At 36.8% G+C, this 19452-nt stretch overlaps 1 protein-coding gene across 1 annotated transcript; it reads right to left on the bottom strand.

The window, feature by feature from the left end:
• Window positions 1-431: 431 nt before the first annotated feature.
• Window positions 432-13640, bottom strand: p2rx3a (purinergic receptor P2X, ligand-gated ion channel, 3a). The gene is made up of 12 exons (XM_036568821.1): window positions 13354-13640; window positions 9640-9775; window positions 9486-9557; window positions 8100-8169; window positions 7853-7937; window positions 6617-6694; window positions 6399-6534; window positions 4583-4719; window positions 1876-1969; window positions 1733-1798; window positions 1392-1469; window positions 432-701 (listed from the first exon to the last, which is right to left on the bottom strand). The coding sequence occupies exons 1-12, from the start codon at window positions 13473-13475 to the stop codon at window positions 564-566; spliced, it is 1212 nt and encodes a 403-aa protein (XP_036424714.1). The 5' UTR covers window positions 13476-13640; the 3' UTR covers window positions 432-563.
• Window positions 13641-19452: the final 5812 nt, after the last annotated feature.

Below are 19452 nucleotides of genomic sequence, written 5' to 3'. Positions count from 1 at the left end.
TGTATCACATCTGCCAATTATTCTGATTCTGGTTTCTTCTAGTGTGGTGATTAAATAAATTTAGTTCCTTTAAGTACATTTCATTTATAAAAAAAGACCACAATAATTTTACATAGAATTATGTTTTTTTAGGGAGAGTACACAATAGGGTGTGTTAGGAATGTAAGAATATGTAATGTAAGACTTAATGTAACATGAATGTTTAATGTTGGCAGTAATGCCTTTATCCTCTGGGGTCATTGTATAAAGGGCAGGGAGGTCACTTCACGGGTGAACAAAGTACAAAAATGTAGAATATAAGTGGAAATACTTTTCAGTAAATTGTCACTTGAGTAAAAGTATTTTATCAATACTTTGACTGGGGTTAAAGTACAAATCAGCTGAATGATATACTTTTGAAATGTATAAGTATCAAAAGTAAAAGTGATGCGAGTTATTATAGATGCTGTATTATTCTGATAAAAGGTCTCATCAGTCTCATCTCAAGGAGACTGTTTATCAGGATAACAACATAATATCTGTAATGACTCACAATCCTTTTTACTTTTGATATTTAAGTATATTTAAGCGCAAGTACTTTGTCCAGCACTGTATCCAATAGAATAAGCGCCAGAGTCATCAGAGTTCTTCACCTCCTCTTTGAGCATCTGGCTCCCCATGTGGAGTTCATGACTTTCTGACCAACTCACCGAACCAGAAACCTGAGAGAAAAAAAACATACTTTGCTTCTGTATTCTGAATACATATTCCATGTATTCCATTACATCCCGAACCTGATTATTAAAATAAAATAAAATGTTTAAAAATTTCTGCATAAGGAATTTATTAAGATGTAAACAAGGTCATTCAGAGTGGTTTGATGTGAAATACTCTGCTCTATAAAAACTTACCAAGCCAGAATTCACACTTATGGTGATAGGAACCAGACGTCTGAATCATCTATTCCTCCAAAAGCTCCCTCACAGACAGTTATAATACTAAATAATTATAAACACTTTGCCTGATGTCTGAGATATTGTTTTACAGTAGTCCTGAGATAAAGATTTGGCCTAAAACATTATAAAAATACAGTTATGGCAGAGCGGCACAAGCAATTTTATCATTATCAACATTACATATAAAATATATACACTAAGAAGACATGTAACTTCACTGGTGGTTTGGATAGTAAATAAAACGGCTATATTTGTGTTTTAGATATTAGTTTCTGTCACCACCAGTGTAAAGAAATCAGAGTCTGTAAGTTTCTCTACAATGAACGATTTCACACCAAACCATTCTGAATGACTTTATTTGCATCTCAACAATTGAACTGAAGAAATGTAAAAAAATTGGCGGAATCGCCTTTAACGTAAAAAAAAATATATATATAAAAATATATACAAACTCACCTCTTCAAATTTCTTTGCTTTGTATTGTTCGGAACCTTTCAGGAAGTTTAACAGGATGATGTCGCAGAAGATTGTTGCCTGCAGCCAATAAGAATTACGACAAGTGTTTTAGAGTGATGGAGAGTGAAGTTAACATGGTAGTCAATGCAGTGTGCAGGTCCTTAATACATATGTGATAAAATACTTAACAAGACAAGACCATCAAACTGATGATAGAGTCTTTGTGTGGAGACAGGCTGGAGAAGAACTTCAACCAGACTGCAGTAAGTATAAAACACTGAGGTGGAAATGTCAAAGCTGTTTTTTGCTGTGGTGGTGAGCATTTATGGCGGTGATCTTACCAAACCCACTGAGGTGCAGGCTGCCACGATATTGATCAGTGTTGGGACTATGTAAAATTTTCCAGCCTAGAAAAAGATAAACTGAGTCACAAACGTATATCTGCACATTAACTGTCCTCATACACACAGGCACATTTACTCACATTGCCAGACACAAGTATGTCAAAGCGGATGGCAAAAGCTTTATGAAGTGTCCGATACTCCCGACCATCTTCTGACATGTAGTACTTTGCAAATCTGAAATAAAAAATAAACAAATGGTCTAATTACTATCATTCAACCATGAAATTGTTGATCTTACTTAACAAATGCATGTAAGTCGGTGAAAATGAGAGAAAATTAGTGAAAATGCCTGAAACCCTTCATTCTTCCAATCTTCTTCCCATGACGGAATGTTCACAATTCCCTCCACCACCCCATCTCCTCCCTGTTCCTTAGTCCTACATCAGTCTACCGACAGGGGGGATCTGGCCTTCTAGCTACAGGCAGAAGCTGCCCAGAACTCCAGCCCAAGTTCTTCCCTCCCTCAGTCTTACCTCATACTACCACCACATGCTGAAGGCATGGTCTGAACTCAAAAAATGAAATTGAGTGAGTCGTCAGATTTACTTTATAAGTGTTTGTTGGTCAATGCAATCTTGTTGAGTACAACTTGACTTCTTTCCTACTGGCTTCTTGCATCGTCTACTTGCAGACTGTTTTAGTTGGTTTACTCTCCCTCTTCATGTTGTCCTTTGTCCTGGCCTAACTTCCATTGTGTGTGCATCTTCCTTATACACCATGGTAAACCTCCTAGCCACACTGTCGTTGGCAGTAAATGCAAGTGACCATATAACCTACTGCTGAGCGTAATTGTATAACAGCTCATTAGCACAGTAATAACTTAGATCTAACTTAATCCTATTACCTTTATGCTCTTTTCTATGAGGGTTCAATTGAATTCAATCAGTATATCGGTGGTCGGAAGAAAACCTTGTATTTCCAAAATGATAACTTTACAGGAAGAGGAAAAAAATCTACTTTACTTTTAATGTAAGTCAATGGAACCAGTCATTTTAGGTCATTTTTTTGGTCCATTCTTCATGAAATTTGCACACAATTTAAAGGGCGACAGGCATTTTCAAATTATGTCAAAAACATAAAGGTTTTCTTCTGACAGCAGCGATATATTACTCAAATTGGCATTTTAAAAAGCCACTTAAACTGTTGCGTGGAACGACTGGACATAACATTTTTAATTAAATCTAACATTTTATGTTTGGGTATAAAAATAAAAATAATCCAGTTATTTAGTATTTCCTTAAAGGGGAACTCCACCGACTTTTCGGAAAAAAAACCACACAATAATTCAATGGTTAAGATGTAAACAAAGCCATTCAGAGTGGTTTGGTGTGAAATGCTTTGTTGCAGAGAAACTTGCCAAGTCAAAATTTTTTACAGAGGTGGTGATTGGAACCAGATTTCTGAAGAGTTTATTGCCTTTGAAAGCTCCTTCTCAGAGAGCTGTTACATCAGATTAATTAGATATATGCTGCCTGATGTCTGACTAATTGTTTTACTATAGTTTTGTGATGAAGTTTTGGCTTAAAATGTATTTTATTCCTTTTAATTTAATTAATTTGTGGTGAAGGGGTCAAAGGAAAATAATATTTATTTATTTTTTTCACATTTATGACTATTTTACCATCATCATCATTACATCCAAAACCTCAGAAGTCACGTGTAGGTTCACTGCTGGTTTGGATAGTAAATAAAATGGCTATATTTGTGTTGTAAACATTGTGACCCCTGGTTCCTATCACCACCACTGTAAAGAAATCTGAGCCTCTACAATGAACCACTTCAGCCCAAACCACTCTGAATGGCTGTTTACATCTCAATGACTGAATTATTCATCAATTAACATTTAATTTTTTTGTGTGTTGGTGCACTTTGTAGTTAAAGATTGTAGTCCATCTGTTTTTCTGTGTGATTTGTTAGCCCCATTTTACCTCATTCACCAATGGTCAGGACCCCCACAGGACCACCACAGAGCAGGTATTATTTGTGTGGTGAATCATTCTCAGCACTGCAGTGACTCTGACATGGTAGTGAAATGACACTACTATGTAACTGTAAAGGGAAGCTTACAAATTATGCAGAGAAACAGATGGACTATAATCTGTAACTGTAGAACTACAAAGTGCACCTACAGCATTGTGCAGAAGTCAGAGACCACCCTTTCATTTGAATGATCATTGAGTACAATTTATTCATTTCTAAGTTTAAATAAATATTAAATATATCAGTGTATAAAAATATTTAAACGAAAATTACACAGAAGTGTCAACAACTCGATATAATATCAATATTTCAGCATTTATTGTGTCCACACTTTAATATTATTACAGCTCGCCATCTTTTCAGGAGACTTGCTTTCAGTTTTTCAAACAAATATGGATTTTTCCACACCTCTAAAGTTCAGTCTTAGAAGTTAGTAGCATTTTCTACTTTTCACCATCCAAATAATTCCAACTAGAAATTTATATTCATCACTTTAAAAAACCGTACTCCCTTCCTGACAGCTACACAGAAACAGATCCTAAGCAAGAGTAGAGTTTGACTTTCTCCTTTAAATTTTGTAAACTCTCTTTTTTTCAGTTATTTTCTTTTTACTTTCCCCGTTTTTGTTTCATATATGAAAAATGAATAACTTCTACTCATTTTGACTGGAAATGATATCAATAAAAAAATGGTCACTGACTTATGAACAGTACTGTATGTGGCTCGTGGACCTGATAAAATGGACAGTGAAACAATGTGGCCGGTGAGTATAGGTGTAGGTGGTGTTTGTCTGAACAGTACTGCTACCTGAAGTTGAATCCCTTGGAGAAGCTATTGTGTTTAAAAGCAGAGTCCAGCTGTGTGAAGCTGTATTTGGGTAGGCACTTCTTCTCACCCAGGTCCAAATTACATACCCAGCCTATATTTATCCCAATTTCTCCTCCCTGAATGCACACAAACACATACACATACATGTAAAGACATTGCTGCTGATTTATGGTATAACTAAAAATGGCACTTTTACTCATTCAATCATTCAGTGACTGGCCCTCATTGGCCAGACAGAGAAGGGCACAAGCCCATCCTTAAAGCAATGGTTCAGCCCAAAATCAAATGTACGCAATTTATCTCTTAGCCTAAATGCAGTCAGTCAGTCAAGACATGTTTGGTGTTTCAAGGTAGAACAAGGCTAATGTAGCTAACAAGTAATGGGCATGTATAGCCACCAGTTAGCACTGTGAGAACAGCATGGCTAAATGCCTATAAAGTGTTAGCTACATTAACCTTGTAGCTCCAGTGCAAAACTAAATGACCCTTATAGCAAAACTTTAGACAGTCCAGTTAAAAGCTTTTTTTATGGTATTAATGTTTTTTTTAATTTTAGTTTTAACATTGTTCCTTGTATTTTAAATGAACATAGGTCAAACTATAGGTTTTCTGTAATTAACATATTTTTAAAATACTTTTTTTCCAGTTGGCATCGTGTAACGCAAACAAAACCATGGCAACAATTGTTTATCCACTGTCTTCTGCATGCTAAGCCATGTATAAAATAGAAATGAAGATATTTCATTGTCTTTTGAAAGTAGCTCAATTGAGAATTTACAGCTTTTTATTTTTTTCCCTTCATTTTCTCCCCCATTTAGTCTTTGCCAATTCCCCATCACACAATGCCACCAAACTAGGAGGGTAAGGGCTTCGTCTGAGACATGTGAAGCACCACAGTGGACTCACCATGTGCTTTTCTTCATAGATCCTCAGAAAATAGGTAAAAGGAAGTCAAGTGATGTCATCAGTGTGATTTTTATTTCAAAATAAGAGATTTTTTTGTTACGCAGTAACACAAGTGACATGACTCCTGGGCACCACAGCTTTCATTATACATTTTTAATATTTATTTGGGATTTGTTTTCTTTGTCTCGTTTAAATCATATATTTCATAGTCATGTTTAGATTATTGTAGTTAAAATTGTAGTAAAACATGTTTTTTACCTTTCATATGGCACTCATCTTGTGAGGATGAGCACTTCTGTGGTGCTTGGAATTCTATATAATTGATTTAAAAACCAATATTGCTAAATTGATGGCTCAAAAATGTGTAATTGTTAAAATAACTTATTGCTTTATTTTAAAATATAAATAAATTGTAACCCTCTGTATATCTGTAAATGCTAGGGACACAAAAATGGACGTTTATGTAGAATGACTTGCATCACTGGTCATCAAGCTTGCAAACTCCCGATGTTACAAGGAACGCTTAGACAGTTGCGCCACTCAGGAGCCCAAAATGACAGATTTATATGCCTACAGACAAGCTGTTAAACTGCATACTACAATACTAAATAGCATGTTCAAAACAGCAATGGCACCACTGGAGGTGTGCTAATTTAATGTCCGACCAAACATCAGAGAACAGAGCTTAAAACAGGATTGTCCAGTCCAAAACCTGACATCTGGCAACCCTAGATTGGCTATATTAAGTGTGCAAACTTGATTTTTGGCCAAATCATCGCTATAAGAAACAGGGATAACATTGACCTACAATTGTGAAAAACATAAAGACCAAAGAACGGCATCTTCTAAAAAAGCAGAGAAAGAGATAGAGGGAAGCGTAGGACTCAACTGTCGATGCAATGTTGGAGAACTCTACACCGGCATACTTGAGCACGTCTCCTACTCGGAAGATGGGACAGGACGTGTCATGAACAGGGTGGTGCAGACATGTGTTCTTATTTTCCATCTTGGGTCTGATGTTCCCTCTGAGACAGAGAAAATGCTCATTTAGAGGTGAATAATAGGCAGGACTTTTCACTCTCTCATGAATTTGCATTAGCATCTCACCGGGTGACGTTAAAGCGCGGGAAGCGAATGCTGTTCTTGATGAAGATGGTGAAGTTTTCAGCCTCTTTCATGGGTGGCCTGAGAAAGACCATCAGACACAGCAGGGAAACTTAGGTTAAAGTACTAGTACACTTAGTTCAAAGAAAAAGGCCTCAAACAAAGTCAACGTCCATCTCCCCCAGGATGGATCTGCGTAGACGTTTATTACAGATCACTATCATTATGTCAACATAGAAAACTATTTTATTTATGAGCTATACAGAGTGTACTGGAGGAACTTTTAGTCGATCTGTAAGTCCATGCAGATAAATGCTGAATTTGCATTAGGAAATCCTTCAAGTTGCAATATCTTGATTTTTTTGTATAAATTATGTCCCCAAAGAGTTTGCAGATATGTATCAGAAAAACATTCCTGTCAAAAGTTTGGAGACATCTACTTTTTCTAAGTCTTTGTAAGTGTTTTATGAGTTTTATGAGATATGTTTTCTCTCTTGGTGAGGGGGCGGGTACAGCAAAGATATAACAGTGGTCTTAAGATCAAATTATGTGCATTAAATGAGTTTTAATTGTACAGTATATTGACTTTCCCAAAGAAAAGGGGCATTGTACCTTTTCACATTCTAACATCTTGAAATAGAACAATAATATAAAAAGCCTGGAGTTAAGACAGGATGTATGGAATATATGGAGTCAAATGGGAAAAAAGTAGCTGCAATGGAATACGGTACACTTATGTTTCCTAACTAAAGGAAGGTACCACCCTAGTGACAGTTCAATACCTTTTTACTGAGAGTGAACCAAGCTGTATGAGCTCTTTTGTCAGAGCGGCTCGACTGGGTTGTACAGTTGTATACGAAAATTTGGGCCTTGTTTTAATTACGTTTTGTTGATTTTTTTAATGAAAAAAGTTCACATACTGTTTATTTGCTGAATTTAAAATAAAAAAAAAACATAAAATGTGGCCTGTGCAAATGTTATGGCACATTTTATGTTATGTTCGATAAAATAAGAAGAAATTATGAGCTAAAATTAGCAGAAAAATGTAAACTTATTTCCCTAAAGAACTTTAAATGAGGACCCACATAATTTTCTCCAATTTCGCCAACTAAACATTCAAACTGAAAACCCATTGAAACAGAAACCCACTGCAATTGTAATATGAAAATCAAATATTCCCTGCAAGCCAAAAAGAAGCCCCCAAACTTTTTTCATGAGTGTTATATGAGTGCCTCTTACATCTTCTTGGTGTCATCCTCCGCTGGGCACCAGCCTTCTATTTCACACCTCTGAGCTTCGGTCACACACTTGCCCGTTATTTTTCCTACAAAAAAAGAGAACGCAGCGACGGAATGACCCCGAGGAGAAAAATACAAGACAACGATAAATGAGAGAAGAGAGGAGCAAATAAACAGAGAGGGAAAAAAACAGAAAAACTAGAACAACTATAAACAATCAGAGATAAAGAAAGAACAAGCAAACATACCACTTGCCAAATTTGAGGATAGATGTTTTTCACAGTCTTTATCAGTGCTACAGTTGAATTTTTTATCAGCCTAAGAAAGAGAGGAAAGTGTGGCTATGGTTATTTTATTGGAAGAGGGCGGATAGAGTAGTCTAATCCCAAACCCGAATGAAAGTGTGACTTCAGTGAAATAATGACCCATGTAAAAGTAATTTTTTAAAACATAAAACACCGTTCCAAAAATAAAACTTTAAACAAAGCTTAAACAATTACTTAAGTTCTGAGTAACTTCTAGAACTGCAGTGGAACTTCTTAGTTCAACGAGAATCTATCAGCACAGGAACTGAATTTCATCTCTGTTCTTTTTTCTTAAAAAAAAATTATGAACCTCAAAAGCCAGAGGGGCAGAGCAGAACAGATGCTGTCGCTATAAAATTAAAAGAAAAGGCAACAAAAAAAACTAAATGTAAAAATTAAATGTAACACGATGACAATGCTTCTGAGGACAGAGAACTAAAGAGGACTAGCTTAATTTTAATCAGCTTTCTAAATAATATTAATATAGTAATATTAGTGATGTTTTATTTACTTTTACTGTTGAAACAATGGATTATTATGGGCCAACCGTTACACTACTCTAGAAAAAATTCTGCACCATTAAAATTCTAAGCATTTTCCATACAGCTTAATTGTACCACAGGTAAGGTATCTATAGCTGTGTTCCATAGTGCCTCTTCTATAACAACAGAAAACAAGTTTTTAATGTAAAGCATGTGGCTTTGGAACTCACTCACTCACGCATGTTTAGCAGCCTGAAGATCCTCCACAATGGGGAGCTAATAGCACAACAAGTCGCTTTTATGTGCATCATTTAAAGAGAAGAGTCAACTAGAAACCCACACTAGCAAAAGCTTAGGCATGCACACATTTTCAGTATCAACTTTCAGCATCAGAGGTGGAAAGGTGTTGTGTTACTCAGGATTATATTATTTAATATTGATTTCATGAAGGATCATGCTTACATATACAAATAAGCTAAAGATGGCATAGAAAGTGAGGTCTAGGCTACAGCTTAGGGGGATGCTGGAGTGATAATTGTGTTGTTTTATCAAGAAAATATTGTTAATTATAATTACTTTTAGCTTCTATTTTAGAAGGTCTTACAAATCTAAGAGAAAAAAGTAGATTCCTTGCTAATATAGTTAGAAGTAATTGTATTACTCATTTGAAAATACCAATTACAGGACAAATCTGCAGACTTTGAGTGTATGTCTCTACTCTAAATATCATATCTGAGTACATTTAACCGAGTAAATATAACTAGTAACTACTTTTGATTACAGGCACCCATATATATTGGCCTCATTGCCTCATTATAACAGTTCAGCATGTGTGTGAGAGACTGACCTCATGGCAGCGTCCATGCGTCTGATTGCGTGTGATGACCATCCTGGTGATAATGCAGAACACAGAGGCGCCCTGCGAAATGCCACACAGTTCGGATTGCATGATGACCCACTCATACAGCAGCAATGGAGGACATAGTCTGAGTGTTGCTAACCTGTGGTGGTGTTACGTAGTCAGCCACGTCCATCAGATAATTGTCATAGAACCCAAAGCCTTTCACTTTAGTCATGACCGCTGACTCAATCCCTGTGTCACGGTCCTGATAGGCCTTCTCATAGAGAAACACATAACTATACACACACACACACACAGACACACACACACACACACACACACACACACACACACAGACACAGACACACACACACACACAGAGGAGAACAAAACCATCCACGACTCCTGTTATCAGATTACACATCAGTAATCATGCATCTCTTGACTTTTCAGATTGGCTGAAAGGAATCCCAGCCACCTAATCAAATTTGAGCTTTAAACTCATAATGTGTCCCTCAGACAGAAAGCATTTGTCTGACACCAAGACAAATGCAGTACAAATGGATAAAGACAAATTAGTGACTTCACATTTCAGCATAATAACTGATACACTGATTATATAGATGCTTGGAACCCATCAGACTGGCTTTCTGCCACAATATTTTTCATAACATCATTACATAAACTTCCTTTAAACTAATGAATGACTGAAATGTCTTTTGAAAATTGTTTAAAAATATTTGAGTTGGTAGTTTTTGTTGCCTGTAAAACACTATAACTCCAGGATAAATATAAATGATTAAGAATTTCTTGTTTTTTAAAAAAGTTCTTAATATCTTGGTTAGAAAATCACAGTTAGAAGAACAAAGGTTTGGTTCCTGACATCACACTGCACTCCAGTCCTCGCATGAATTTGTTCAATTCCATCAGCAGCACCCAATTTGACTTAATGATGCTTTGAGTAGATAAATTAGATACTGGAGGGTAACAATCAAATCTTAATCTTTTTAAATATAAAATATTTTCTTCAGAAAATATCGTTGCTATCCAATGAAAAACATGAATGTCCATTTTTTTAGATTTTTACTTTTCTGTGTCTTTTGAGCTCAGCAGCTGTCCTTTACATTGTGTGAAAATTTCATGATGATTGGACCAACAGAACTGCTCCAAAATTGCTTAGAATAAAATCTCTTTCTATTAACTTACATTGAAAGTAAAGAATGTTTTTGCCTTTTCCTGTAAAGTTACTATTTTGGAAATTGGACAGCGACGATATACAGGGTGATTCAAAAAGATTAATCCGATTTCACAATGATTTATTTCACTTGTAAATTATTACAGAACAATGCAGTAAATTGTTGACGAATTGCTGACGAAAATCACGTTGCACAGTAATGACAGATGCACTCTTATTGAAGTGGAGAAGGCAAAGCGCTTTCTGCTCAGGGGTCTCCATCTCCTCTCAGACTGAAGGGGTCCATCTTCCAGTGACAGTCAGAAACTCTATGACCCCCTCTTTCAGTTGGTATGCGATTGGTTCCTAGGTGCCTCACGGTTGTAAAAATATGGCGCTTTGAAATCGGATGAATCTTTTTGAATCACCCTGTATTTCTTACACCTAGGGTTAGGGTTAGGTTACATCTAGGAATAATAGTTCTTTGGACTTTGAGTGACTTTTGCATTATAGTAGTTTTGATATGTAGTGATGAATCAGCTATTTTATATATATATAAGGCTAAGAGTAGAGAGAGGGAGAGACAGAGAGATAGAAAGAAATAGATCTCATATCTTAGACAGTATATATATATATATATATATATATATATATATATATGTATATATATATATACTGTCTAAGGTATAGCTGCTTTCTATTTCTTTCTATCTCTCTGTCTCTAGAAATTGATTTTTATTTCAGTCATCAAATAAAAACACAGTCACACATAAATGAACTGCTTTTTTTAACTAGTATTATTCTGTTAGCACTATTAATTATTATTATGTTAGCACTGGCATAACTAGCTGTGAGGATATCGAGTTCTGGGCCTCTGGTAATATGTTGGAAAAGTGTAGCCTATGTGGAAAAGCTTAAATTCCAAGATCATCCCATCAGTAGTGACAAGACTGACCTCAGCTGTGGTTTGCCCATAGACTTATTGCCCACTATGTTCCACTATGGCTCTGGATGAGACACTACAACTATTAACCCTTTAGGCTACAGCTCTGAAATAAATGTGAAAGTTTTCATGAAAATATAAGACATAACTTAGACAACCCCCAAAATGTATTCTTTATATTGCTCTTAACATTGCCAGCTAAATCGGCATTTGGCAGGTGGTGTTAGTGGATAACACTTCATTTAAGCAGTAATGCTACTGCTAGCTCAGTAAGAGTCCTGTATAAATCTACTGTTTAAATAAAATAACTTGATTTACTTGGACAATACAAATAATGACAATGGGTTTGATTTAATTCATAGGCCTCAACATGTATTTTCAGCATAAATTAATTGGTCAATAAACAGTTCAATAATTAACTGAATAGACAAAATTAAAAAGTATAACTGGATTCAAAGTAGTTTTTGGAAAATTGGAGGGAAATAAACAAACAAAATATGTACACAGGTAAAACTGCAGTTTTGAAAAACATGAAGGAGATCATAAATTAGCACTTTGTATAGTAGGTATATTTGGCAGTGTGGTTTATGCGCTGTGTGAAGTAGGTCACATTTCTGGAACATGGACCTGTTTACAGCCCTGATTGTTAGTGAGATTTTTTTCTTGAACAAATATATCCGCACTGTTGGAACAAAACCTTGTATCTTCATTTTTTTGTGTTCTCCATTTTCCATTTTTTTCATATCACACAAGTAGCTCTTTCCACTGTGTCAAATTTTCGATGAATGGACCGAAATAGGGCAAAATGAATTGGAATAAGGCCTTGCTCCATTACCTCCATTAAAAGTTAATGATCTCTCTCTATCTCTCTCTCTCTCTCTCTCTCTCTCTCTCTCCCCCATCTCAGGCCATTTCCGTTGGTCCATTCATCATGAAATTTTCACACTATGCGTAAGGGCAGCTTGTATCTTCAAACTGGGCAAAATAAATAAATAAAAATGACAAAAATGAAGATATGAGGTTTCGTTTCAACAGCACTGATGTTTACATTTGCATTGTTAAAATTCCCATTAACCTTACAATAGTGCATTTTACTAGTTCTTAAGATCAGAGGTGTCCAAATCTTTCATCCTGGGGGGCCAAAGTGCTATATTTGTGGTGGGCCGAGGGCCAAAAAGCAAAAAGCAATATAAAAATAATGACGGTAGGCAGATTTCAAACTGAGTTTTTAAAAATGTATTTTACAACATTACAGTATATTTTGCTGCTTGAATATTTCAAATAAAAACTTGAAGGAAAATAGGAATTAAATACATTAATTATACTATAAAAGTTGGTTTGTCCTCTTATTTGGTGAACAGGTGGGATTGATAGCCCTGATTTAGATATGATATGAGCTACTACATCTTATTTGCAATTGTTGTTTTCATTTGGATTTGCACTTTGTGGACAATTCCTACAGTTAACACAGTTTTTTACAAAGAATGAGATGAGTTAGAATTTCTTTTTATCATATTTCAAGATTGACTTTCTACTTTTTGCTATGTACGAAGTACTTTCTATATTGACATTTTATGATGTTACCATTTTAACACACCAACCCAAATCTAACACACATTAGTACACAGCAAAATGCTTTTCTAATTCTAAAATCAATATTATAAATATTACGACATTTTTTTGTAACATAACATCTAATGTAATAGAACATTATTGCAATCACAGGAGCAAGTACGTTAACTTTATTTAGCTCTTACCCAACAAAGTAAATGATGATGAGCGCCTGGACAATGCGGTTGATGATGCCCAGCGACCTTCTCTTGACCACCACTGACTTGGTTGTCTCATAGGTGAAGAAACTGCTAGCACAGTCCAACATACTGGGTTCAGGCAGTGGAGCTAGAAGCTGGAGTAACAGGTGTGATAAGCTCTGATTTGGGTCCAGATATTTTGTGAAGAAAAAGCAGCAAAGTGTCTCCTGGAGCTTCTGCTTCTGCGGAATGAGGATCAGGACACTCTGCTTCTTCCACTAAATGCTGGAATGAAAAAATAGAAAGAGGCCTAAATGACCATTACCACCAGTCTCTCTACTCCTTCCCTCACCACGCCCCCCCCGCCCAGCCTGGTCTCTGGGGTTCCCCCATTTCCTTAATGATCTGTCGTTCATTTGCCATCCTCCCAGAATCATCTAAACAAAGCGTGAGAGAGCAAGAGAGAGAGAGAGAGAGAGCATATACTCTCAGCCAATCACTACAGCTCTCTACAGACCACAGAGAGATAAGTAGTTGCAATATGTACAATTAATATCAGCGCCGCCTCTCTAAAAATACAGCTTTAATTTCAATGTAGGTACTTAATAAATTAGCAAACAATTAAATAAGCAAATTTATTTAGGCACTCATGCGCTTTTTCAAACTGCTGCATAATGTAATGGCTGAGATGTAAACAAAGTCATTCAGAGTGGTTTGATATGAAATGAGGTTAAGATGCCTATAATGTAAATATAAGTGACCCTTATTAGTCCCACAACGGGGAAATTTCATCTCTGCATTTTAACCCATCTGTGCAGTGAAACACCCACATACACACTAGTGAATGCACACACACTAGGGGGCAGTAAGCAAACTTGTCCGGAGCGGTGGGCAGCCCTATCCATGGGGGGGTTAGGTGCCTTGCTCAAGGGCACTTCAGTCAAGTTCAGGCTCAGGGAATTGAACCGGCGACTTTCCGGCAACAAAGCTGGTCCCTTTAAACCACAGCTGGTCCCCCTAACCCACAGCTGGCCCCCAGCCCACAGCTGGCCCCTATAGAGGCATTTATTTGCTGTCCACAATAACCAGTGAACCTACACATGTCTTCTGTGCTTCTATATATCGCTGCTGTCGGGACAAAACCTTGTATCTTCATTTTTGCCATTTTATGTTTTTATGTTTTTTTTATTGTGTGTAATTTTCATGCTGAATGGACCAAAAAAATGGCCAAAAATGACATGGGGGAAAAGTCTGGTTGCATTGACTTACATAAAAAACAAAGAAGTTTTTTTTCCCTCTCCTGTAAAGTTAGCATTTTGGAGATACAAGGTTTTGTTCTGACCACAGCGATATAAGATCTTCGTGATGGTTAAAATAAGTAAATCCAAAATTCTTTTGCCTTTAAACATCCTGCATATTCTTCTCTGTTATGAATGGATCTCATGATGTTTTTTAGTACTACTATCTTAAGCATCAAACAATCTAACCATTCTTAACCATTCTGAGCAATGGTTTTCTATAAGAGCGCTCTTTAAAGACCTCTTTGGTGGTCTGGATCTTATCACCACCACTTTGAACGATTCCGACTTAGTAAGGTTCTCCAGAATTGAGAGTTTCACAACAAACCACTCTGAATGACTTTATGTACATCTTATTCATTCAATTATGCAGGCTTTTAGGAAAACCAGTTGAATTCCCATTTAATATTGAGTTTGTTCCCCTTTACAGTAACAGCCTGTAATCTTTACTCTAGATGTTGGAACATTGCTGTGAGGATTTGATTGCATTCAGCCACAAGAGCATTAGTGAAGATGTTGGATGATCGCAACTCATCCCAGAGGGATTGGATGGAGCCCCATAACTCCAGAGAACACAGAGAGCACAGATGCTTGGACATGTGCAACTTCTCCAGAACACCCCTTTCTATTGGCAGTACTTTTATATGGGGATTAAACAAGCCATGTGTCCAACTGAACACCTGTGTCAGCGATGGGTGCTCCAACTACATTTACTAATTGAAATGTATGCCTAGATGCTTTTAGACATCTAGTTTATTAACCTCTGCTCACCTCAACACCCACAGCTTGGGGTGTGTACTAAAAGGGCTACAGTAATCAGAAAATTGTGTACTTATTGGCAGTGACATCACGCTTCCTCTCGGCTAAAGTGGACCCATTATGTTTGTGGTCAACTATAGAGCCAATTACATGCTAAAAACGCTTTCAAGTGACCAGGGGGACAAAACGGATTTGACTTCCCATAAATCACACAGTCCAAGGACAGGCGCATATACTGATTAGTGACTACTTACCCTTAAGGGTTGTAGTGTAGCTTCCAAACTCTGTGACATTCAGTAACACCCACGAGACCAATGGGGCCACACTGAAAGCAAGAGAGAAGGAGAGAGAGAGAGAGAGAGTGAGTGAAACATTAACAAGCACTTGGTCTTTTCATGCTTTAATGGCATTATTTCTCTCTCCACCTCTTGGCAGAAAACAGGCAGAGAGACGGAGAGCGAATAAGGAATAAACACTCCCCCGTCATCCCAGGATTCGATTAGTGCTGGAGAAAACAAAGGGAAATGGCTCCATCTCTCTTTCTCCATCATATTAAAAAAAACACACACACATATCCCACACTCTCTTTTATCACCCCATTCTCCTGATGACATATTAAACACACACTGTCTCTTACTGCCAGTACATCATATAAAAAACCACACACTACCTCTTTCAGGCCCATTACTGTTCACTCTAGCTTTCACAGAGGCAAGATTCTTAGCTTTGTAAACACGCTGGATTAGCTTTTATCTTCTATCTGATAACTCTCCTACACGCACATGCACAGATGAACGCTTCTCTTAGAGGAATGCGCTGATCCAGGATCAGATTCCTCCAGAGTTCGCAGTCATTTCAAACACAAGAAAAGCTGATTCAAGATCAGACGACTTGTGAATACAGACTGTGAATCCATTACAGAATGGGTGCCCAGTGCTGATATCTACAGTCCAGCACAGTTTAGCTCCCGCCTTTTAACACATCTGTCTCAGATATTCATTACTATTGAAGAGCTGGGTTTACTGGCTCATTTATGTTGAGCACAGAAGGGCTAATGAAATATTAATAAGAATTCAACAGGAGCTCAAAATCTTTCTGTTTTCAAAATAATCTTTGCCAAAATTTCCCAGATAGCAAGCATAAACCACCCTTCTGACAGTATGCTCTGCTTGGACCACCCAGGTTGCTGTTCTACGGACAAGGTCCAACTAGTTTAAATCCACATAGCCTTTTAGTTCGGAAAATAAGACAAATAGTACATATAATTCAGAGGAAATAATTAAAGACTAGGCCTAATACAAAATTATTTTGTTAAAATCTGACTGTGCTAAATTAAAATTATTCGTGAAACTAATTTACAAAGGATAACCAAAAAAAAAACAAAGAAATGAAGGAGAAATAAGTAAACTGGACTGTGAGTGTAAATGAGCGATAAAAAGCGGCAAGACTCCCTTTAACCACCAGTGGGCCGCCCAGGAAACACTGAGCAAAAAGCCAGTGGGCCAACAGTGGCCGACTAACCTCTTGCTATCTGGGTTGTTTTACATCCTATTCTTATTATATCTATACATTATTTTCTTTATGCAATACGTAAAACTACAGTTCACAACAGTGTTGAATTCTTCACACTGACAAAACCATTTTGCCTTTTGGTCCTTAGTTCTTAAAAGGGCCCCATATGTCTTAAAAATAAGTCTTATTTTCCTCAGTTAGCATAATTCTAGCTAGCTAATTCTACCTAGCTAGCTTTTAGGCAGCAATCAAATAAAGCAAATAATCAATTGTATTTTACTAATAGTGGTAACAGCATATGTGGGTAAAAAACGTGCCAAAAGAGCACAAAAAGAGGATGAGTGACCATGTTAGAGGTATTTCTCAACAGGTTATTGTAGTGGTTAGCTAGCATGATATAGTGGCTAACCTTAGCGGTTAACCAGTGTGAAATATTCAAGCAACACTACACAAATAACTGCTAAGTCAACTTTAGGAAGCATACCTAAGTTCTCATTGACCTATTTAGACCAGATATTCCCTCAACACTTTATACGACACATCATACATCAATGTTATATTAAAGAAACATGTCGCTGCTGTCGGAAGAAAACCTCTCATCTCCATTTTTGTCGTTTTTCAGTTTTTGACATAATTTGAAAATGCCTGTTGTCCTTTACATTGTGTGTAGATTTCATGAAGAATAGACCAAAAGAAACAGCACAAAATGACTTGGAAAAAACTCTGGTTCCACAGACATACATTAAAAGTAAAGTAGGTTTTTTCCTTTTTTTTTTGTAAAGTTATCATTTTGGAGTTTTCTTCCGACAGCAGCGATATTGAACTGCTCCATAAGCTCATTCTAATTGCACTACTGTTTATAATTGCACTATTTATACCCACAGACCTTAATCTGTATGTGCCTTATGTCACTTATGTCACTTTATTGTTAAATTCAGGGACCTTCTTATATTTATTTTTTTATTATTCTATTTTTTTTTTCAATTAGTGTTTAGTGTTTATTTAGTGTCTATTTAATTCACATATTTCCTGTTTACTGTCTATTTAATGTTATTGCTACACCAACGGGTCTGAGAGTAACCCAATTTCAATACTCTGTATGTCCTGTACATATTGTAGTATTGACAATAAAGCTGACTTGACTTGACTTGACTTGATATACAAGGGTTCCATAGTCATGGATGATTTAAGGGTCACCAAAGGTCCTCAGATTGGCTGGCCTCAGTGATCTTATTAGCTAGCTAAGTACACCTGTAAGGCAATTCTTCTTTTTTTTTTTGTTGGAGAAGTTAGAATAGCGTACAATCACCACACAGCTTCTCATTCTTGTTCATTGAAATGTACGATCAGAATGTGGCAGCATGCTCATAAACCTAATTTCAGATTAAACATATATCATTTGTATGTGTGCAAGTTTACCAGTTACATACTTGTTAGTCTGGATGCTAGTCTTATTTTCATGTTAGAAAAGCATGATTGAGGCAATTTACAGCAAAAAATGGGGCCATGGGAAGGGGGTTCCTAGGAAATTTCAAGGAGGCAACATGGGGCCCTGGAAAACATAGGGCTTTTCCCAAACTTGAAGGGAGGAATACAGGCCTTAGGGCTTTGGGCTCCTGCCTAGACATTTTAAGAAAGGGCCTTGGGAACATAGTGATGGCCCCTAAACTCACAGAACAGTTACCACAGTTAAGTTAGCATAAGATTAAGGTAGCTAACTAATTCACAATTTCTTTTTGTCTTCACACTAAACATAGCATGAAGGAATCAAGTCTAAGACAGTGTCAACAGTTTGCCTGTTGTGGGGCTGATCGATTGTTTTTGCTGATCCCTCATTATACCTTGGTCGCCACCTCTCTTTAATCATTGGTAGCTTGCCTGGCTTTCATAAATGTTGGCAAAGCAGTTTTTCCTCAGTAGCTTTAGTGTTTATCATGTAGATTGGATAATCATGACTCATGACCGGTTTTGAGGCTGATCTGAACGTACCAAACTGAGTTCACATTTCATTGCAAATGAGAACGCAAGACCTCTTATCTGCTTGTGGCCAGCAATTTGTAGAGAATCAACTGCAACAGACATCCATTACTGTAAGACTATACTGCTAGAGCTACTGAACTCAAGACCATCTGATTAAAACAACAGACAGACGGACGGCTGGGACCCGTGCTCATTATATTGCTGCACCCTGATGATGTCTAATAGAACATCTTCATTTTGAAAAGATGTACAATGAGAAAACAGAAGCCATTGGAGAATACTGGACTGACCGTTGGCCTGTTGAGGCTAAACTGTGAAAGCTTTTCCTCAAACACACACTAAACAGGATTAAGTTACACTGGCAGTGGAGACTGTCCATAAAAGACATGCATTTTTTAACCAAAATTATAAATTAGGCTAAATCTCAGCCTTGAGACCAGTTTCAAACCTATTATATTAAATTGGTTTTAAAATGGAGGCAAATGACTGCACTTAAGTGTGCACAGGTACACAGCTCACAACAGAGATCAAGCAGACTTCAAACTTTATTACAAAA

This window comes from Colossoma macropomum, unplaced genomic scaffold (genome assembly GCF_904425465.1).
Source record: "Colossoma macropomum unplaced genomic scaffold, Colossoma_macropomum, whole genome shotgun sequence".
Lineage (NCBI taxonomy): Eukaryota > Metazoa > Chordata > Actinopteri > Characiformes > Serrasalmidae > Colossoma > Colossoma macropomum.
Note: the sequence above shows the minus strand (reverse complement) of the source record. Positions and strands in the feature narration are given on the sequence as shown.

What these genes read in the sequence shown, in the direction of transcription:
- p2rx3a (XM_036568821.1), bottom strand. Translation starts at nt 13,475, where the DNA reads ATGTTGGACTGTGCTAGCAGTTTCTTCACCTATGAGACAACCAAGTCA. An exon ending in ATCATCATTTACTTTGTTGG is followed by an intron (nt 9,776 to 13,353) that starts GTAAGAGCTAAA and finishes GTGTGTGTATAG; the next exon opens with TTATGTGTTTCTCTATGAGA. An exon ending in ACATACTTGTGTCTGGCAAT is followed by an intron (nt 1,799 to 1,875) that starts GTGAGTAAATGT and finishes ATCTTTTTCTAG; the next exon opens with GCTGGAAAATTTTACATAGT.